This window comes from Struthio camelus, chromosome 21, assembly GCF_040807025.1.
Source record: "Struthio camelus isolate bStrCam1 chromosome 21, bStrCam1.hap1, whole genome shotgun sequence".
NCBI lineage: Eukaryota > Metazoa > Chordata > Aves > Struthioniformes > Struthionidae > Struthio > Struthio camelus.
This window is the reverse complement of record NC_090962.1, coordinates 7,643,690-7,665,754: the sequence shown is the minus strand read 5'-3', so window position 1 is coordinate 7,665,754 and position 22,065 is coordinate 7,643,690. Positions and strand designations below refer to the sequence as shown.

Genomic DNA, 22,065 nt, shown 5'->3' with positions numbered 1-22,065 from the left:
AACCCGCATCAAGCCGATGGAGTTTGCCACGGACTCGCCCGTCCCAGCTCCTCCTCCCGCTGCGCCGAAACGCTGCCCCCGTCTCTCACTGCCGATGTCTTCCTCTTCCTCCCCTGATGAGGAGGAACCCGCCCGGCTTCGCGCAAAGCCCTCCGAAAGGCCCCGCTGTGACGAAACCCGTCGAAACCGTCAAGTTTTGCTCACCAACTCCATGCAACGTATATGTGCCCCGCGATCTCCTGCCCAGGTTGAGGAGAAAGCGTTGCGGCGGCCGGGGGTGAAAACCCGAGCGCTGCCATCCCCGTTACTGCTTCTGCCTGTTACTGCTTATCCTGGCCGAAACGGCATCGTTAAGCCTCTGCCTGAAGGCTTTTCGTTGGCTACCGCTTCATTAATACCTCAGGCCCCGTCCGGTTTGCAAAACTCCCGCTTTGCAGCCAGGCGCGTCCCTTGCGCCCCCAGCCCGCAAGCCGGAGCTCCAGCTCTCTCCGTCGCCGGCCGGTGGATCTCGGCGCCGGGAGGGTTGAGGGTCGTGCCGCCGGGGATGCGGAGGGCAGCGAGCCGGCAGCTCGTGGCCGGGGCCTCCCCGGCATGGTGGTGGGGGCCAAGCAGCCCCCCCCCCAATCCTCGCGTCGTCCCCCCCCCGGCCGCCCCTCGCCGCCGGCCGGCGCGCCGCTCGCCGAGCGCTCACACGGTGGCAGCAGCGCCGCGCCGCTGCGGCCGAGCGGGGCGTGCTGGGGGCTGCAGCGGGGCAGGCAGTGGGGTGCGCCGGGGTGCACTGGGGCAGGCGGCGGGGCATGCTGCGGGGTGCTGGGGGCTGCAGCGGGGCAGGCAGTGGGGTGCGCCGGGGTGCACTGGGGCAGGCGGCGGGGCATGATGCGGGGTGCTGCGGGGTGCTGGGGGCTGCAGCGGGGTGCACCGGGGTGCTGTGGGGCAGGCAGCGGGGCATGCTGCAGGGTGCTGTGGGGTGCTGGGGGCTGCAGCGGGGTGCACCGGGGTGCTGTGGGGCAGGCAGCGGGGCATGCTGCAGGGTGCTGTGGGGTGCTGCGGGCTGCAGTGGGGCAGGCAGTGGGGTGTACCGAGGTGTGCTGTAGCGCAGGCAGTGGGGTGCTATGGGGCATGCACCGGGGCAGGTTGCAGGGTGCACCGGGGTGTTGTGGGGCATGCACCGACGCATGCTGCAGGGTGCTATGGGGTGCTGTGGGGCATGCACCGGGGCATGCTGCAGAGTGCACTGGGGTGCTGCGGGCTGCAGTGGGGCATGCTGTAGGGTGCTGCGGGGTGCAGCAGGGCAGGCAGCAGGGTGCACTGGGGTGCTATGGTGCATGCACCGATGCATGCTGCAGGGTGCTCTGGGGTGCTGCGGGCTGCAGTGGGGCAGGCAGCAGGGTGCACTGGGGTGCCGTAGGGCATGCACCGGGGCATGCTGCGGGGTGCTGCGGGCTGCAGCGGGGCAGGCAGCGGGGTGCACTGGGGTGCTGTGGGGCAGGCACCGGGGCATGCTGCAGGGTGCTGCGGGGTGCTGCGGGCTGCAGTGGGGCAGGCAGCGGGGTGCACTGGGGTGCCGGGGTGCTATGGGGCATGCACTGGGGCATGCTGCAGGGTGTTCTGGGGTGCTGGGGGGCTGCAGCAGGGCAGGCAGCGGGGCGTGCTGCACGGTGCACCGAGCTGTGCTGTGGGGCATGCTGTGGGGTGCACCAGGGTGCTGTGGAGTGTGCTGCGGGGTGCACCGGAGTGCTATGGGGTGCTGTGGGGTATGCGCCGAGGCACGCTGCAGGGTGCACCGGGGTACTGTGGGGCTTGCCGCGGGGTGCAGTGGGCATGCAGCAAGGCATGCTGTGGCGTGCATCATGGTGCTGTGGGGCAGGTTGCGGGGTACAGTGGGCATGCAGCAGGGCATGCCACGGGGGGCACCAGGGTGCTGTGGGGCAGGTCGCAGGGTGCATCACGGTGCTGTGGGACAGGCCGTGGGGTGCAGTGGGCATGCAGCAGGGCATGCCGCGGGGGGGGCACCAGGGTGCTGTGGGGCAGGTCGCGGGGTGCAGTGGGCATGCAGCAGGGCATGCCATGGGGGGCACCAGGGTGCTGTGGGGCAGGCCGTGGGTTGCAGTGGGCATGCAGCAGGGCATGCTGCGGGGTGCACCAGGGTGCTGTGGGGCAGGTCGCAGGGTGCACCAGGGTGCTGTGGGGCAGGTCGCAGGGTGCAGTGGGCATGCAGCAGGGCATGCTGATTCACTCGAATAGCGAGTTATAATTTGGCAAACCCCCGCTAGGTAGCCAGCGGCTCAGAGCTGCCGCCAACGTGGCCGGCCGGCCGAGGGGATGCTGTCACCCGCGCGCCGGTCAGCGCTCGCCTTCAGCCAGCTCCTCTTACCCTTTTCCCCCCACCCGCTTCATCTGGAGCCACGCACCCGCCGAACCGCTTCCCGGCGCTCACGACTTGCCCTCGTCGCGACTTCCCCCTGCCCCGAGCGGACGCGGAGCCCCACGGGAAGCGCTGACTCAGCCGTTCCCGGGCGCTAGCAGCGCCGAGGGCCGTAATTCACCCGCTAACAAGCTTTCGAAAGCGAGATTTCTATTGCTGTTTTAATGCATTGCATTATCTTTAAAAAATAAAAATAAAATAAAATTGCCCGTATCTCTGCTTCCCACCTAGGCCATCCACGGCCGCCCGCTGCAGCCCATAGCCCAGGCGTCAGGCCGCGCCAGTTCTTTTGGAGCCGCTGAGATTTAATTCTGCGTCCGCCGCCCCTCGGGCTCCTCCAAACCTCGTGGGCTGACGCCTGCAACCCGCCCCCTCCGCCCGACCCAGCCCCGACCAGGCGAACGGCAACCCGCAGCAAGTAAAGCACATGGGATTCGGTCATACTTTAAAATAAGCTTTATTTCGTTTTTTTTTTTTAAATTTTTATAATTTCATATTTGCATCCATGCCGTCGAGGAAATCTCCCCCCCCCCCTCCCCGCCCCAACGCACGTGGGGGAAAAAGTTAAATTCTAGGGGTTACCCATAATTCATATGCTATTTACTGAAGTTCTCTTTTTAAATAAATCATCCTCTTAGTAATTTGGTAGAATTATTTCCTAATTTACAAAAAAAAAAAAAAAAAAAAAAGAAAAGCAGAAATGAAAAGGAAAGCTACTCAAGAGCGAGGAGAGCGCTCATCTCTTCCGTTGCTTTGTATTTTAAATTATCAAAACGCAAGGGAAACGTAGAAAAATGCTTCTCTGCGGAGAAAGATGCCACAGGATAAACTCATCCCCCCCACCGCCGCCGGCCCGTCCCGGCTCGCTCGCCTCCCCCCGGGGCTTCTCCGCGTCGCCGCGTTGGGGAGGCTGCGCGGCGCGCCGGCGGCGGGGCTCAGCTCTGTGATTTCAGACCGAGCATCCCTTTCAAGCGGGATGGGGGGGGCGCTTCAGGAGAATTAAGGGGGGGGGAAGGAAAATAATACACTATTACAGCGTTATTAAATAATCTTAATACGTTTTTAAGAGCTTCAAAATTATGTCGTAAGCAGTAAAGCGTAAGGTACTTATCTGGCAAGAGGCGGAGAGCGCTGCGTGTCAGCGGAGGGGGGGGAAGCCGCGGTTAAGCTTTCGGGGCGAGGGGCGCTTTCGGGAGAGCCGAGCGGATTTAGAGGCGCAAGCTCCACGTCAAAACACCAAACGGACGCAACTCGCGTGTAGGAATCGCCGAGTCGGGGGGAAAAAAAAAAAAAAAAACCCACCGTCCCCGCGCCGGGGTGGGGGACCGAGCCGGAGCGGGACGCGAGCGAGCGGCCGCGGGAGCATCGGGGCCGGGGCGGCGCGGGAAAACAACGCCCCAAAAAACGAGGCGGCGGGGTGGCGGAGGCGGGGGAAAGAGGTGCCGACTTTCCCCTCCGGATTTATCTCACCACCCCCCCCCCCCCCCCGCCGCCAAGTCCCCGTTTTCCCGCGCGGTTCCTGTAGCTCGGGAAAGGCTGTTCAGACATCCGACTGCATTTATCCTTCCAGCAGAGAGATAGTCCGAGTCCCGGCCCGAGCTCGGCTCCCGAAAACCGGGACGGCGAAGGCCGAGCCCCCCGGCTTCGCTCCGGCCCCGCGGGCATCGGGCAGCAGCTTAGCACAACAGTACAGTACAAAGACCCCCTTCCTCCTCCCCGACCCATCCCAACCAACGTGGAAAAATATAAATTCCAAAATTTATGCAATAATTTAGTTAGAATAGCTCTTCTGGATTTGTGCAAATAAATTAAAACAACAAAATGAAAATTAAAACAATTATTCCAGACTGGCAGGCAGTAAAAAGAGCCCATGTTGCCTCCTCAGGTTTTGGCCAGGAAGACATCGTATCGAATGAGATTTTTTTCCTTTCCTTTTTTTTTTTTTTTCTTTCTTTCCTTTTTTAAGGTCTCTCTAGATAGGCCGAGCCTACTGCTTGTCATTGCCTAGGTAAGTCGGGTGCACCCTGCGAACGGGGTCCCGTCCTCGCCGAGAGCCGACCCCGAGAACACGCCGCATTCAGAATGCACCGCCAGGATGGGCTCCAGAAAACAGCGTTTTGGACAAGAGACGTCACAAGCACAAAGTGCACAATATTTCTGTTATTTACAAGTACACAGCAGTCCTTCAAGTTTCAAGTTTCGTAAAAAGGAGGAGGAAATTTAAAAAAAAAAAGAAAAAAGAAAAAAATCAAAATCAAAACTCCGAAACGACAAATCGAAGCAACAACAAAGGAGAGAGAGAGTTACCGGAACAAAACCAAACCAAAAAAAATCAAAACAAAAGCAAAAACCCTACGGAAGTGAGAGAATTACAACACAACCGCATCGCTCCAACGACAACAGTTAACATATCCACACGGGGCTTGGTGCGTAGTATGTACATCGGCTGGGGGCGGCGACGCAGACCAACGGGCTCACGTTGCTTTCCGGGCTGGACACATCCGCGCACACAGACACTCGGACACACACGCGCGCCGGCAGCGGGAGGCGGGCTGCCGGCCGGGAAGGGGGTCACCAGTCCGCGTCTTCCTCTATGTAATAGTCGGGGGCTGTACCGTCAAAGAGGCCCGGGTCTAGCGATTTCCGCTGCTTCCCTCGGGCGAATACCCTGGAGATGGAGCCGAATCCCATCTTCTCTTTCTTCTTTTTTCGTTTTTGGTCTTCGAGGTCCTCTAGAGACTGTGGGAGGGGAGACAGCAAACAACAGTGAGGATGGGGAAGGAAAAGGAGGAGGAGGGAGAAGAAGGAGGAGGAGAAGGAGAAGAGGGAGGAGGAAGGAGAGGAGAAGGAGGAGGAGGAGAAGGAGGAGAAGGAGGAGAAGAAGGAGAAGGAGGAGAAGGAGGAGAAGGAGGAGAAGGAGGAGAAGAAGGAGGAACAGGAGAAGGAGAAGGAGGAGGAGGAGAAGGAGGAGGAGAAAAAGAGGAGAAGGAAAAGAAGGAGAAGAAGGAGGATAAGAAGGAGGAGCAGAAGGAGAAGAAGGAGGAAGAGAAGAAGAAGGAACAGGAGAAGGAGAAGAAGGAGGAACAGAAGAAGGAGAAGAAGGAGGATAAGAAGGAGGAGCAGAAGGAGAAGAAGGAGGAAGAGAAGAAGAAGGAACAGGAGAAGGAGAAGAAGGAGGAACAGGAGAAGGAGAAGAAGGAGGAGGAGAAGGAGGAGGAGGAGAAGGAGGAGGAGAAAAAGAGGGAGGAGAAGGAAAAGAAGGAGAAGAAGGAGGATAAGAAGGAGGAGCAGAAGGAGAAGAAGGAGGAAGAGGAGAAGAAGGAGGAGAAAAACAAGCAGGAGAAGGAGAAGGAGGAGGAAGAGAAGGAGGAGGAGGAGGAGGAGAAGGAGGGAAAAAGACATGAATGTCTGCAGCAAATGGAAAGGGACTGCCATGCTCGGGACCCTGCACCCTTTCCCAAAAAGCGCCAAACCCCATGAAAGCCGCTAGAGACTTTGCCACCGAGTTTTCCCGTCGCCCCCCAGGACGACGGGCAGCAGGATAAAAAAACCAGTTATCCTGTAAAAGCCTTATTCTTCGGAGCTATGAGCTGACCTTGGGAGAGGGCGCTCTGGGACGTATATTCAGAATTACTCTGAACTGCCCCTACAACGCCGTCGCTAGCAAAACGTCACGTATTAGGAGGAGGAGTCGCTTCCTACCTGTACGATTGGGTTGTGCAAGTTCTTCTGTACCGGTCCAGGACTATCCCCCTACCAGCAGAAGGAGACAGATCAAATTGAAACAGCATGAGCACAGCTCCGGGTCCCACACCGCTAGAGCAAAAAGCATCCCCTTAAGTTGGACGATTCTGCACAGAACTCTCTGTTTTTCGGGTGCAAAGCAGCACGAGACTTTGCTAAGCTGTTGCCAGTTCTTGCAGGGAGGGGAAACGAAGATTCGGGAAAGGGGCAACCAAGCTAGGGCGAGCTCTGGTAGCTGCGTAAAATTAAGTCCACCGAGAAGGAAATTCATATTTCTATGGTTTCCGGAACATGAAAAACAAAAATTTTTTTTTTCTCTGAGTGATTCAGTGAGGCAAAACCAATTAAATCATCTAGATTTTTATCCTAAATTGACCTCAAGCAGCCTTCCCCCCATCGTAACGGCCCATAAAATATTCCCTTAGCCATGCTTAGCTGTATGCTCCCGTATACGGCTGTTTTCCAAGAAGCGCGGCCTCCTGCTGCCTTGCAGGACGCATGGCCGCAGCCGTGACAGCGCACGGGTCAAAAGCCAACGCCAAGGCAGGGGCAGCGTGCAGGGAGTTTTGGCACACGTTAGGATCTATACCAAAGGCCCCAAAATGCCTGCAGCAGGCTTCGGATAGGCCCTAGGGGAAGAGGGAGACGGGTGGCACCATTGGCCTTGGCAAGCGCCTTACGTTGCAGAGCGAATGCGTTCGATGCCGGGGCGAGTTGATGTCGCTCGGCGTCGACGACCTGTCGCCTTCGGCGGCGGACGCGTCGGAGATGATGGAGGGCTGCCGCGAATGACAGGGGCTCACTCTGACAGCTGCAACGCAAGGGACGGACCGGGCGTCAGGGGGATTGATAGGGACATCACCACCGCCTCCCCCACGAGGACCTTCACGCCACCCCGGCTACCTGATCTTGGCAGCCCCTTCCAGGCGCAGCGGTGCCTGTGAAGGGCGAAGCTCACGGGTGAAGAGGAAAGCTCACGTATGAAGCTAACTACATCTCTTCCAGATAGGCAACAATTGCGGAGAAAAACGCGGGGGCTCGAGGGAAGCCTTCATTTCAAGCTGGGAAGGAGCCTTTGCTATTCAAAGGGCAATTTTCAAGCTTCAGACGGAAGTTGGCCGAGGTCTGCAGGCCAGATTTGCAGCTAGGGTTCACCAGCCTGAGCCACGCTGATGCCAGGCGAACGAAGCCAAACTGCACCAGCTGGAGAGTTGGCCCGTTGCCTCCAAAACTCACACGCGCTTAAACCTCTACCTTTTTCCCGCGACCAGCAAGTGCCGACCCCAGGGACATCCCGCTGGGGAGAGGTCGAGGCCGGGCGGCGCGGCGGTTTCCCAGGCTCACCTTGCCGGTCTGCCGAGTGCTGGGGGTGCGAGTGGTAGAGGGTCTGCTGGCTCTGCCGGATGGCGGCCGTGAGCGGCAGGTCGGCTTGCATCACCCACTCCTGGTTGCCGTTGAGCACCGTCTCGCCCGGCATGGCCAGCGAGTGCCGCTTGGGGACGTCCTTGGTCAGCGTGGCTAGTGACTGCTTGGCCTGAGGAAGGGACACGCGGGAGGGGGAAACTCAACGTCTCGGGCGGCACGGCTCGCAGAGCCACCCCGGCGGCGCTGGACCGGCGGGCTCGCGCTCGCCTTTGCAGAGAAGCACCCCAATCGGTGGGTGTTGCTCCCCTCCGCCAAGGAGATCCAGGCTCCTCTCCCAGCAGCATTTTGAGCCACGAACCTGCTTTCCGCCCACGTCGCAATAAGCAGCCTTTACCCGCATCAAAATTCGCGGGGGTTTTTGAGCGCTCGATCGGCCGGGCAAGAGGAATAAAACAAAGCAGGCTGCAAGTAAAGCAGCTCGCGAGAAAGCTGGGCCCGCAGCTGAGCCAGATGTCCTACAGAGGCCCATCGCCTGCACACCGGGCCAAGGCGCCCGAGAAGGCACGGGCGCCAAGGGAAAGCCAGCGGCCGGCGGCGGTTCAGGCACGTCCAACAGCCCTGCTGGTGCCTCCGCCGCTCCCCGGCGAAGCTGGCGAGGAGCTTTCCTCCTGCTCAATATTTCGCTTCCCTGGACAATCAAACAGAAGCACCCACCATGTTTAAAAAAAAAAACAACCCTCAATCGCCCCGAATGACCAGCAGGGCTGGTGTGGCCGAGGCCACCACCGCTCACCATGGCCAGCTCGGCCTCCAGCTCCTTCATGCGGTTGTCCTTGAGGTCCAGCTGGGAGCGGAGGGCGCTGGCGTGGTCCGTCGCCTCCTTGGCTTGCCGGCGCAGCTCCCACTTCTCCCGCTCCAGCAGGTCCTTCTCCTTCGCCAGGGCTTTCACCGCGTCCTCGCTCTCCTGCCGGGACACCCGCGGGTATGCAGTTATGACTCCCGACCCGAAGCGCCCCAAGAAGCAAAACTCAGGTGTCCTCGTCTGCCTGCCAAACACCCCTCTGCTGACGCGGCAAGGCAGCGAGGTTACAGCAAAACCTCTCCCAGCCTCCGTCGCGCTGCGGACATGACCCTCTCGGGGGCCATCCAATCACTTCGGTGCTAAAAGGCAAATGTCAGCTTTACATATCACAAGCGTCCCTAGTGGAAACAGCAGCCTTTTGCCAGAAAGGCAGCAGAGAGAGCGCGGCCGGCGGGAGCAAGGAGTCGCAGCCTCCGGCTTACCTCCAGCAGCAAGCATTTAGGGCTGGGAGCAAGCACAAGCGCCGGGAGGAGGAGGAGGCGCAACTCTTTCTCATGGCGTTTTCAGGCTATGCACCTGACCGCAGGGCAGGGTGTGCGCGTTTAAAATTACAAAAAATTTCTGATGGCAGGAGATTAAACAAACCCTCCAAGTTCCCTTTAAAAAAGAAAACAAACAAAAAACAACCCCAGAGCTGCATGCAAGCAATGTTCCCTTGGCACAATGCTTTAAAAATAGCAAATTTCTCCCCTTGCATGGAAAAAAGCCCAGAATCATTGTAGAGGTTGGATTCCCACGGTTGCTCGTTTCGGGGGATGCCTCTATATGGGCTAATCAAAAACGAAACAGTAAACCGTGCCTAAAAACCACTTGAACCTTCTTTCTCTTCTAAACGGAGCTCAGACGCTGAAAACAGGCAGAGAAACGCTATTTATTATCAAGGAGCTTACTCTAGACGTTGCGGTTTGGGCGTTCGTTGAACAAGCTCTTAACCTTAAGGGCAACCATAAAACGTGTCCCTGGAAATAAGCTATTTCAAGGTTTCGGCGCACAGGAAAAGATAGGGCTGATGCTGATGAGTTTCTTTTCTGCAGTCTGAGCCCCATCATGAAGCCGTGCCTTCAAACCAAGCTCAGTTTTGATCCTCGGCCGGATCTCCTTCTCTATTTATTTATTCCCGGCTGCCGCGGGCCTTTTCGCCGCCGAAACACTCACTTTCCGGTGCTGCTCGTAGTTGCGGATGAAGTCGCGGAGCTGCTCCTCGCGGCTCTCCAGCGTGGCGTACAGCTGCTGCATCTGGCTCACCAGGTCCGTCTTCTCGGCCTTCAAGCGCTTGCGGTCGGCCTTCATGGCTGCGGGAGAGAGCGCGGGGAGCTTTATTTTTAAAGCGGGGCGATGCCGGGGGCCGGGCAGGACTAACGCCTCGCTCCGCTTCGCCCCGAAATAGAGGGCGAAGGGAGGGAACGGCGTTTTCCCGGGGAACGGGCAATGCCCCCGCCGCCATCCTATACGTCGCGGTTAAGGCGCCATTTCGCGGGCCCCGGGGGTTCAGCAGGCCCCGCACGGTCCCGCCTGAGCCGCCGGGCAATTTGTCCAACGCGCACGGGCTCCCAAGTCCCGCTGGCGCACAAACGTTAAAAAAGCTCCGCGCTCATCCCGACGAGACGCCGGCGGGATAGAGACCTGAACGAGGAATACAAGAAAATCATTATCACGGCAGGCGTAAAAGGAAATTAAGTCTCCTTAGAGCAATTAACACCTGCCGTAACCTTGGCTTCCCGCCTCTCTTTTTCCCTCCGTTAAAGAGCCGTTTGCGCGGAGAAGTCGGGCTCTGCTCCTTCCTTCCTCCGGCCGGGGTGATTTCTCTCGCGAGCTTCGGCGCCAGCCGAGACCCAAACCGCCGCGAGCAAAAACCCGCGTCGGGCGTCCGATCCTCCCACCCCGAGCGCGGCGGGGAAAACCGGGCGCCCTCCAGCCGTCCCCCGTCAGCGAGGCAAATCTCGAGGGGGGGATATATAAAATCGCTCCCTAAACGACAGCCGCTGTATCCCGTCTCCCCCAGGCAGGATTTAATTCACGCGCCAAGATCTCGCTCCAATCGCTTACTGCAAAAACGCGCAAGCAAGCAACCACTTTGGCATAAGGCGACACGGAAGAGCGCAGGCTAAAAATAATCAGCCTAGGCGGTAATTAAAAGAAAAGCCAGCTAACGAAGCTGTTCCCCCTTTGCGGGGCCGACGGCTGATGGCAGCCGCTCGTTCGGTTAAAACCGCGAGCGGCGCGGAGAGGCTTTTCGCTCGCCGCACGCGCGCCTTATGCGTTGGCATCCAAATATCCGGGTGGGTGGTTTTTTTGGTGTTTTTGGCAGGTTTTGTTTTCGTTAGTGGCCAGCGCTCAAGGTCCTTCAAGATTTACGGCAAATACGCCATCCCTTGCCAAAAAAAAAAAAAAAAAAAGAAATCGCTCGGAAGTGTTATTACAAGGAGAGTACATCAAGTTTCGGAAGGTTTAATACTTGCCAAGTGTCGTTCGCTCCGAGCATCGCGCGCTGCTGCCCGCCTCTGCCAAACCCCGGGCTGATGCTCCGGGGGGGTTTCTGAGCGCGGGGACGTCGGAGCGTCCCGGATTAGCCGCCAGCCGTTCGCTTCCCGAACGGCGCCTCTGCGAAGTGCTTCTCCGGGAGGGTTTTCCAAGCGCTGGGTAAACACGGCTGCCAGCTCGCAGCGCCTCGCTCAGCCCAGACAAACTACGCTGCGCGCGCCGTGAAACGATATGGCCGCTTTCCCTCTATCCCGCGCAAACCGTCGCCCGATATCGGGCGTCCCCGGGGCGCACGGGAATCGGTGCATTTTCTCCCCCCTCCCCGCTTCTTTCCGCTGCTCCAAAACTGATGCGCTCCTGAGCTGAAAAGATGCGCCACTCACCTGAGAACCTCGTTGCAAACGCAAGAAAGAGGCAGGAGAAAATAAAAAGTTGGGCAAAAACGGCCCGTTAGTGGGGCAAGCTGCGGGGCTACCGGCAAGGCGGAGAGGACGCAGCACCCAACGCCCAGCAGTCGGGAGCGGGGAGCAAGGAAAACGCACTTCCCCGCTGTGCTAAAACCCGTTTAGCCTGCTCGCCCTTTACCCATCGGCCCGCCGGAGAGGGCTGCGAGCGAGGGGGACCGCCACCGAAAACCTCGGCTCTTGGGTTTTCTAAGAGCCGGGTGCAGCAGGCGGAGAAGGGAATCGGAGGCGACTCCAGCCGTGCTGGAGCGGCGTCCGCCTTTGCCAGCGCCGGGAACCGCGAGCTCGCAGCTCAGCCAGGCTCTGCCCACGGGGAAGGCGCGAACCGTCTCGTCGCATTAACGTTCACTTAATTTCTGCTGTTCCTCTGTCCCATGCATGAAATCCAATATTGTCGCCAGGACTAACCCATAAAATCGGGCAGCCCTGCGCGGGAATGACGTGGCCGCTCTTTATTTTGTAATTAAAGACGCAGCCGCCCCGTCTCCAGGTTCAGACCTCAACATCTGTGCATCACATCTGGCCGTGGGAGAGACCTCAGCCCTGGAGCGCGAAGCCCTGCGCGATCCCAACGTCTGTGCAACGCCCTCCCTTTTTTTTATTGCTCCGATTCAGCTACTAAACCCACAAATTCGCCATTGCAATAGGTCTGGCTTTCAAACCGGCTTTGCAATAGGTCTGGCTTTCCTCTCCCGCTGGCTCCGCTAAGCCCCCGAGCCGCTCGCGTCCGGCAAATCCCCGTAAGAGCACCTCGCCCTGCAAAGGGAGCGAGAAGCGCGTGACGTCGGATTTTATTTGCACCTTACAACGATCCAAACGGAAGGACGGGAGGAAAGGAAGGGATCGGAGCGGAACCAGCCCAGGGCAAGGAGCAAATAAAGAGGCAGAAAACGCACGTCCGGCTCCCAGGGACGCGGCGACCCTCTCGAGCGCCTCCTCCGGAGCGTCCTGCGCTGCTTCGGGGCCAATCTACTCCGCGCCTAGCGTTCCTGCTTGCTGCAACCGCACGGGAACAAAAGGAAAAGCGGATCTTTGTTCCTCTCCTCTCCCGAAAAACCTTGCTGCTAAGGGAAAGGCTCTGCAGGCAGCTTTTTTTGTTTGTTTGTTTCTTTTATGCTGCAGCAAACGCTCTCGAAAAGGCCTGGGAAGGTATCTCGAGGACGCAGGGAGGGACGCTTAATCCGCGCTCTTACAAAACGAACCCCCTTCGGCAGCGCGCTGGAGTTTCGGGAACCGAGAGAAGCGTTGTCTCGGCGTTTTGGGGGATTTGCTGCCTTCGGATCAAGAAAAACCCATCCGGAGCAGCAACGTCGCCGTCCGCGATTCGTCCGCCGCCCAACGGGTGCGAGCAGCTGTCGCCGGCCGGAGAAGCGCCGTTCTGCAGGACCGGGGCGCTTAAAAGCGCTGGGGCCGAGTAAAACAAACCGCCGGCAAATCCCGCGCTGCCCTTAAAACTTCCCTCTGCCTTAAGACCGGCCGGCCAATATCGCTCTTAACCGGCTGCGCCCCGCTCGCGGGCTCGGCGCCAGTAAGGAGAATAGATTTCTATATCGTTTATCTGCTAACGACGTTAAATGATACCCTGCGGGAGGCGGCCGCTGCTGCGGGAGCATCTCGCCGATAAGTGGGACAGGGAGGTGGCCGCACGCCAGCAACAGCCCGGCAGGCAAACGTTTTGGCCCCGGCGCACCTCTGTAACGACATCCCCTGGCAGGATGCAAGCACAAGTCTCTCCCGAGAAGAGAGAAGTACTTGGGGAGGGGGCGAGAAAAGCTTTTTTGACAGCACGTGGCACCACGGCTTATCATCCCCACCACGTCGCACTTGCTCCCCAAAACCAAGCCAATAATCAGAGCCGAATGCTTTCCTCCTGCTCAGCCGACCCATTTCTCCTGGGACAACAGCCCCAGCGCGAGCAGCGGCGGCAGGTTTTACTCTCCTTACCGTTACGTTCCTCAAAAGCTCGTGAGTCCCAAGCCAGGCGCGCGTTTTTTGAGTGAGCAGAAGCGTGCACGACCTCACAGCACCTTCACAGGCCCTATATATCTATATATTTTTGAATGCAAACATTCTTAAAATAGTTTTCCTCTTGCATATTTAGCGCTTCCCGGATGTAAAAAGCCGCGGTATGCTCTCGGCAGGGAAAGGAGTGGGAGGAAACCGCTTCGCTTCTCTACCTGTACGACGCTGCTCCGAAACGCGCTGATGGAAACGCTGTTATTCCACCCGTATTGCCCCAAACGGGGCAGCTCCAGGCGTCCCGCAGCCCCGCGGGCCGCCGGGATGGCGCGCTGCCGGCGGCGTCGCACCCCGCCGCGGAAAAGCTCCGACCGGCAACGACTTGCGCCCCGCTCAGCCTCTGAGCTTAAAAACTTTTGACAACGTCGCGCTCTAATCTCTCGATGTAAGCTGACGGGACGAAGCGCCGCGCGGCACGCTGGAAATGATACGAGCGTCTCCGGACGCGCCGGCGGAGATCTCCGGCTGCCCGGCGCGCTCCCGTCGCGGGATCCGCTCCCGCCTGTCCCGCGGGACAGCGTTCGACTCACGCCGTCTCCTTCCCCGTCCCCATCCTCCTCCTCATGCAGAAGGAGGACCGCGAGGTCGGGCTTCGCGCATCTCACCCCGAGGGGCAGCCGGCGCTTGCTGCAACGTTCGCGCAACTAGGCTGCATACGAGTAATTTTCGGCTCCGGGGAGCTTCGCGCCACCTCTAAGCGAGCGATCAAGCTCAGGCATCACGGTCCTTAAACGCGAACCCGTTTGCGCCGTGCAAGTCGAGAGCGGCTGAACGTGAAGCCCCCCGAGCACGCGGCTCTCCCCGCTTACCTTGCAGGGCCTCCTTGGCTCGCGCCAGCTCCTGCTCCTTCTGTGCCAGCTGCACCTTGAGCTCGGTGGCCGAGAGGACCTCGGTGGACTTGCCGCCGTGCGTCTCCTCCAGGTCTTTCGTCAGCATTTCCTTCATTTGCCGGAGCAGGTGAACCTCCTCCTGGAGCTGGGCCACCTCGTCGCGCAGCAGCCCTGCGGGAAGAGAGAGCACAATGCCAGGAAGCGCCCGGCGGCTCCCCGCCGCGCCGGGCCATCGGGGGACCTCCCAACCGGCGCGTTTCCAAGGCGGGAGGGAGGGGGGGAAAAAATCCCAAACACCGAGAACAACCTCCTCTTTTTCATTCTGAAAAAACCTGAAATTTGGATGATTACCAGGATTTCCAGTCTGGCCAGGTTTCTGCTACAGCTGGGCTATCGCTAGGAACACGCATCTGGGGAAGGGTGCGGGGAGGAGCTGTGCTGCGCCCTAACACTTCTCCGCAAACAAATTTCATCTTCTTCTCCAGACCCTGCTGACAGAGCGACCCGCTGCCCCAGGCCCCGAAGCAGCAGTTGCAAGAGCAGGGAACGGCACAGACCTCGCTTCCCGTGGCCGCGCCTGGCGGTTAATCGCGCGGACCCCATGTATTAAAGCGCTTTTATTTCCACGTTGCGCCGATCGCCTTCCCCCCTCCTCCCCGTTACAAGCCTCCTCCTGCAAAAACGCTTCTCGGCTGCGTAAAAACCGCTGCGATCCCCAAGTCCGATCCAAGACGACGAGCGCGAGCCTGCAGAAACCATCCGGCTCCGCTCTTCCGCCTCCCGTTGCACGACCACCCGCTCGTAGGAAGACGTGTCGGACAAGAGGTCGCCCCCCAACCCAAATCCCACGAAATCCCACGCATCTCAGGATCCGGCCAACCTAAAAACTCCTCCAGATTCCCAGATTTTGACCCAATGCCCGCGGACAGCTACAGAACTACAGCGACCGCTTTCGTTTTCCTCCCAGATGAGCCGAAACCTGCTGGGCACCGAGGAACAGGAAGGGCAGGAGCAGGCAATAACCTACTTTCGTTAGCAACTTGAAATCTGAAACTTGTGTGAAAAAGCAAGCCCGGCCCTGGGCAGGCACCTTACGCTTACAGCCCGGCGGGGGAAGAGGAAAAACGAAACAAAACGGCCCCAAAACAGCGCCCTCGGGTCCCTTTATACACCACCGCCGTCTATCAGCCCGTCAGGCTGGTAGCAGCTGGGCATCGCAGTATTACACCACCTCCACCGCAGCTGAGAAAACACCCGCCCGGGCCGTTTCTCACGTCCTCCCAAGGTATAAAGCGAGCTGCCGGCGAGGCCGGGGGCGCTGGGAAGTTTCCCCCTCGGCCTCGCGCCTCTCCACCCGGCTGCCACCCCAACGGGAAAGCTTAACGTCTGAACGGCGTTGGAGCGCGCCTTGGCCCCGGCGCCCTCCGCAAGCGATTACCCCCCGGCCTTGCCTACGGGCGACGCAAGAAAACGGACCGCTTTCCGTTTCTCCCCGACCACGGCAATCGCAGGATCACACAACGGGTCGAGGTCGGAAGGGACCTCCGGAGATCGGCTAGTCCGGCCCTGCTCCGGCGGGGTCACCTACAGCGTATTTCCCAGGGTCGCGTCCAGGCGGCTTTTGAATATCTCCGGGGAAGAAATTGCAGCAGATTTTGCAGAAGAAAGGGCTGAAAAGGGGGTCATTGGAGGGGGGGGGGGCCACGTTTTGGCTATCGCCGTTGCAAAAAGCACCGGGGGCGAGCGGCCGGGGGGCACCGGCGGGCGCGCGGGGGAGCAGCTGGGCCAGGAAGGCATAAAATATGTTTTGCATACTTGAAATGTTTCACTTAAGAAACCTGGCAAGGGCTCGCGCTGTAAATTATTGAGCCATAAAGTCACTAACGAGGAACATTCGAGCTGCGGGCCGGAGCCGGGACGGGGGGGATTTCATTAAAGTCCCAAGAGCTTGCCGAACTCCTAGCAAAAAAAGAAGAAAAAACAAACCACCACCACCACCAAAAAGCTGGGATAAATACGTTGCCCAGGACCAACGCCGACGGCTGGCTCGGCCCTCGCCAAAGCAACGTAACGATCGCTCGAGGGGCTGGAAAAAACCGGGCTTTTCGGCTCCAGCGTCGGGGACGTTTCGGGGAAACACAAGGAGGAGGCGCGCTGCAGCGGCAGGCCCTGGCCTGGGAGCCGACCGCGGGCCGGCGGGGGGACGGCTGGCGTCGGCGCCTTTTCCCACGCTGCCGTACCGACGAGGTCGCAGCGAGAGGCGGCCAGCTGCTCCCAGCAGGAGAAAACAAAGAACGAAAGAAAGAAATACGTTATATGCACGTCTATACGTCTCTGAAAGCTCACAGATTTATTCGCAGGTGAAGGCCAAACGCTGGCCGGGGGGTCTTCGGCGAGGCTGAAGGCCGGGTTTCACACGTGGAGGCAACGCAACGGCTTCGTTGCACTTAACGGAGCGCCTAAATATCGCTGGAGGTCTGCGTTAAACAGAGGACACGGGAGTGGGACGCGCGCGTGTGCCCGTGCCGGTCGCTCCGTCCCTGCAGCAAATAGAGCAAAACCCCGGTTGCCTTCTCCACCGCCACAACCTGCCCCAACGCCCATCGTGGTCCAAACCTGCCCCAGCACCCATCGCAACCTAAACCTACCCAACGCCCATCGTGGTCCAAACCTGCCCTAACCTGCCCCAACGCCCATCGTGGTCCAAACCTGCCCCAGCACCCATCGCAACCTAAACCTACCCAACGCCCATCGTGGTCCAAACCTGCCCCAACGCCCATCACAGCCCAAACCTACCCAGCGCCCATCGCGGTCCAAACCTGCCCTAACCTGCCCCAACGCCCATCATGGTCCAAACCTGCCCCAACGCCCATCGCAGCCCAAACCTACCCAACGCCCATCACGGTCCAAACCTGCCCTAACCTGCCCCAACGCCCATCGCGGTCCAAACCTGCCCCAATGCCCACTGCAGTCCAAATCTGCCTCAACGCCCATTGTGGTCCAAACCTGCCCCAACGCCCATCGCAACCTAAACCTACCCAACGCCCATCATGGTCCAAACCTTCCCCAACGTCCATCGCAACCTAAACCTACCCAACGCCCACTGTGGTCCAAACCTGCCCCAGTGCCCACTGTGGCCCAAACCTGCCCCAACGCCCATTGCAATCCAAACCTGCCCCAACACCCATGGCAACCTAAACCTACCCAACGCCCATCGTGCTCCAAACCTGCCCCAACACCCATGGCAACCTAAACCTACCCAACGCCCATCGTGCTCCAAACCTGCCCCAACGCCCATCGCAACCTAAACCTACCCAACACCCATCGCGGTCCAAACCTGCCCCAACGCCCATCGCAACCTAAACCTACCCAACGCCCATCGCGGTCCAAACCTGCCCCAACGCCCATCGCAACCTAAACCTACCCAACGCCCATCGCGGTCCAAACCTGCCCCAACGCCCATCGCAGCCCAAACCTACCCAACGCCCATCGCGGTCCAAATCTGCCCCAACACCCATCACAACCTAAACCTACCCAACACCCATCACAGTCCAAACCGGCCCCAACGCCCATCATGGTCCAAACCTGCCCCAACATCCATCGCAGCCTAAACCTACCCCAACGCCCATCACGGCCCAAACCTACCCCAACGCCCATCGCGGTCCAAATCTGTCTCAATGCCCGTCACAGTCCAAACCTGCCCCAACCTGCCCCAACGCCCATCGCAGCCCTAACCTGCCCCAACGCCCATCACAATCAGCCGCCGGCCCCGGAAAGCCTGGCAGGGGTTTAACCTGCAAACTTCCTCCTTCAGAGAAACAAAACCAGTAATTGTCGTTAATTAATTTTCTGATAATTTGTTTTCACCTGTAATTATGAGCTGCTTTGTTAAGTTATTCCTTGGCAAATGATTAACTCGAGCAGAAGGGATGGCGGCAGGACGGTTTTCACGACGACTCTCCAAACCCCCACGGTATTTCTCCAGCGCCACGGAGAAATATTCCGACCAATTCCGTGATTTCCGCGGGAACGGGAGACGCTGGCAGCCCCGCAGCCAGGGAACGCTCTCCGGGACGCGAGAAAGGAAAGTACCCAAACAGAGGTCCAGTCCAAGAGGGATTTTTGTAACGCACACCATGCAGTTAGATCTTTTAATCCACCGAAAAATATTGCCGCGCTCGCTCTCTCCCAAATTCCCTGCTGAGGCTATTGCAACGTCTTCGCCGTAAAAACCAAGAATAGGCTTAAAGGCAGCAAAACTCCCTCAACCCATCGCCTCGGCCACTCCCAGCGCCTTCTCGGGGAAACGCTTGCATTGCAGGTAAGGAAATCGCTCCCCAGACACAAACATGTGGTTGTAATTGGTCGCCGACAAGTTTCCGTCGCGTTTTAACTGCAGTCTCCGGCTGAAGAGGCTCATGCGGAGAAAGAGCGTTTTATTTGCCTAAAGCACATTAGAAGAATTACTAGGCTTGGGAGGGGGAATTTTAACTTAGTTTTAAACCGGGAGGGAAAAACTGCTGCTCTGCCAAATTCAAGCACCTAAATAAATAATCCGGTTCTCAAAAAGAGCCATTTCCAGGCAGCCCCTCAGCCTAGGGAAAAGGTTCAAGGTGCAATATCTGGGAAAAGAGGGCCAAGCAGTCAGGAGCCTCAGTTCAGCCTCCATCTCCTCAAAACGCAGACTGCTTGGCCGCGATCTCCACGTACCTTCTAGCAGCATCTACCTTAAAATATGGATTATTCCACCCGGCCTCTTCCACTTACTGCTTCAGCCCCTTACACGGCTCTGCTCAAGCGCGCCGTCCGGAGCAGCTGCAGCAGCATCGCCGACAGACGCGCTACCCCCGAACCGCCAGCGCTCTCCCCAACGGCAACAGAGGTTGCCCTCAAGTTTTGGTGGAAAACACGCAGGCCCTCCAAACTTTCTGACGGGCAAGCTGGCCGCTTCCGCGCCTATATTTAAACACACGCTCTTTTTTATTTTTATTTTTTGCATTTTCTGCTCTTTTCTGATGTGGGTTTGTCCACACGCTGTAACCGAGCCCTCTAATTACTGCAGACTGAAGCACCCGGAGAGGAAGGAGAGGTTTTTGCGCCGCAGACATCCCCCATGCGGATGAGCCTTTTTTTTTTTTTTCCCCCCTTTTTTCCCCTCCACGCTGATTCATTCGGCGGCTTTCGAAAACGTTGCAAACAGGCAGCTATGAAATTAATGCATTTCAAATATTCCCTGGACCAATTGAGGAAAACTACAATTCACGCTGAAATAATTCGCCGCTAATTATATTTGCGTTGATAGCATTAAACTTACACGACACTGTCATGTTCTACATCCGTTATGCTTTAAGCACCGAGTAGCGTTAATAGACGATGCAAATAGTAAATTTTTTTTTTTCCCTTTTTTGGTTTTTTTAATGGTCGAAAGCTCTGTGGCAAATATCTCTACGTAGCGTTCGGGGCTGAAGCTTCCGCTCCAGATCCCGTAAATCCCACCTCTGCCTCTCTCCGCTGGAACAGACCCACAGGCCGTGAAGCCGCGAAGCCTTTTTACCGGCTTCCGCTGCCCTCGGATCAGGCATCAATTTGAAAACATCCATTTACAAGAATCCGTTTCCATGTAACTCAGCTGACGCGACCGCTACACATGCACGTCTGTCTGTAGAGGCTGTACGTTAAAATGCAATGGATGCAATGGATTTTCTCTTGACAACATTTCATGTTAGGGAAATTAGTGTCTTGGGTGAAAGCTGCGCTGGAGAATTACATTTTCTCCGCGCCAGGACGCCCATCAGGCAGCAGAGCCCGGGCTGCACCAGCCCGTTTCACCATCCTGCGAAAAACCCTCTGCCGTCTCCTCCCCAAAAAAATTGCATGGCTGAAGGGACTACAGTATTTACATGACTTTTCCATTCAGCCGTACGCAGCTTTAAATCCACGCAGCGGACGACATCCGCGCTGGGCATAAACAGCAGGGCCGCAGTTAAAAGCCTCGCTCCATAAGCGCGGTGCTTAGGTAAACCGTAGCTCTCTGGGGAAAAGGTTGGGGAAACGGATGCTCCAGTCCGACTTTTTGGGTCGTTTCTGCAAGTTTACCGGCAGGACTGAAGGGCGTTAGCGCATGCACGCGGTGGGCAAGCAGGTCTCCAGCAAGACCGTACGTTACCTTCTTCTATATCTATATGTACCTGCTGCATTTCGACCGGCTCGGTCCCATCCCACATGCTTTTGCAGGAGGGTGTTCGGCGGCGGCTTTCGGTTTGTCGCGTCCCCCCCGCTCCCCGAACTCAGCTTAGGCACCGGGAAGGGGTCCGCAGGGAGGACGCCTCCAAAACCCCCCAAACAGAGAAACCACCAGCTTCTCCAAGGAGCAAAGGCAGCAGGAGCGGCTGCAGGGACCCGGCCGAGCCCCCGGCAGCAGGGGAGACGCGAGGCGCGGGGACGTCTCCCTGCCCGCCGCGGGGGCCGGCGGCGGCGGCTCCCCTCGCTCAACTCTCGCCCCCGGCGCGGGGAGGGGGGGGGGGGCGGCACAAAGCAAAGCGGCTCTTTCCCACTTCTTTCTCGCGCGGCTCGGGGATCTTCGGAGCGACGCGGGCAGCCGGGAGTCGCTGCGCAGCTTTCGGGAGGGGTGGAGGGTGGCGGTGGGGGGGGGGGAAGAAAGCAGGAAGGGAGCGCGCAGAGGTAAACAAAAAGCGGGACAAGGCGCATCTGCCGGGTCCCGTCGCCCGAAAACCGACGAATTCGCCCCGAGCTGTCCCCACCTGCGCGGCGCCCCGCTCGCTCCCCGACCCGGCGAGCATCGCCTCGCCGGTTCCCAGGCCTCCGTGGTGGCCGGGCCGGAGCGTTCCCGCGGTCGGGCCAGAGCGTTCCCGCGGTCTGACCGGAGCGTTCCCGCAGCCGGGCCGGAGCGTTCCCGCGGTCTGACCGGAGCGTTCCCGCGGTCTGACCGGAGCGTTCCCGCAGCCGGGCCGGAGCGTTCCCGCGGTCGGGCCGGAGCGTTCCCGCGGTCTGACCGGAGCGTTCCCGCAGCCGGGCCGGAGCGTTCCCGCGGTCTGACCGGAGCGTTCCCGCAGTCAGGCCGGAGCGTTCCCGCAGCCGGGCCGGAGCGTTCCCGCGGTCTGGCCGGAGCGTTCCCGCAGCCGGGCCGGAGCGTTCCCGCGGTCTGACCGGAGCGTTCCCGCAGCCGGGCCAGAGCGTTCCCGCGGTCTGACCAGAGCGTTCCCGCAGTCAGGCCGGAGCGTTCCCGCAGCTGGGCCGGAGCGTTCCCGCGGTCTGACCGGAGCGTTCCCGTAGTCAGGCCGGAGCGTTCCCGCGGTCAGGCCGGAGCGTTCCCGCAGCCGGGCCAGAGCGTTCCCGCGGGAGCATCCGCCGGCGGCCCCGAACAATAGGCCGGGCCTGGAGGAAAGAGTGGCGCACGCCGCGGGGGTACGCACGTACCCGGCTTGCTCTCCTCGCGGTCCGATTTCATGGCGGAGCGACGGCTTGTTATTCCTTAACCCACGCCGCCCCGAGCGCGGCGCTCCGGAGGGCCGGAGCGGCGGCTCTGTCACCCCGGCTGGCTCCGGCGGCCTCTCCCCTCCCTCCGCCAGACTCCTCCCCGGCACGGCAGGAAGTGCGGCGGGCGCTACCTGCGCCGGGAATTTGACCCCTCCGCAGGTTATAGCCTTTCCCAGCCCCGTGCCGGGCCGGCAGCCGAGCGGCCTTCCCCGTCGCCGGCCTCTTCCTCGCTCTGCCAAAGCCGGGCGCCGCCGGAGGCTCCCGGCGACCTTGGGGATGCAGATGCTTTTGCAGCATCCCGCAGCCCCCCGAGCGGGTAAGCAGTCCTAACGCAAGGCAACAGGTTGGGCGGATAACAACCCGCAGCCGCACGGGCAC

General features: G+C 59.3%; 1 protein-coding gene across 8 annotated transcripts in view; it reads right to left on the bottom strand.

Moving 5' to 3' along the window:
• Positions 1–2,902: 2,902 nt before the first annotated feature.
• KAZN (kazrin, periplakin interacting protein) overlaps positions 2,903–22,065 on the bottom strand; it is a 207,323-nt gene continuing 188,160 nt past the window's right edge. For 5 of the 8 annotated variants that reach the window (XM_068915635.1, XM_068915640.1, XM_068915641.1 and 2 more), the window contains exons 2-8: positions 14,170–14,361; positions 9,552–9,688; positions 8,328–8,498; positions 7,514–7,703; positions 6,850–6,980; positions 6,128–6,178; positions 2,917–5,164 (exon numbers count right to left, since the gene is read on the bottom strand). In XM_068915635.1, the coding sequence (XP_068771736.1) occupies positions 4,997–5,164; positions 6,128–6,178; positions 6,850–6,980; positions 7,514–7,703; positions 8,328–8,498; positions 9,552–9,688; positions 14,170–14,361 (1,040 nt within the window). In that variant the 3' untranslated portion in view covers positions 2,917–4,996. Of the gene's footprint in view, positions 5,165–6,127; positions 6,179–6,849; positions 6,981–7,513; positions 7,704–8,327; positions 8,499–9,551; positions 9,689–14,169; positions 14,362–14,541; positions 15,906–20,951; positions 21,805–22,065 lie in introns of those variants that run through there. The other 3 variants (XM_068915636.1, XM_068915639.1, XM_068915638.1) reach the window with 3 other exon arrangements.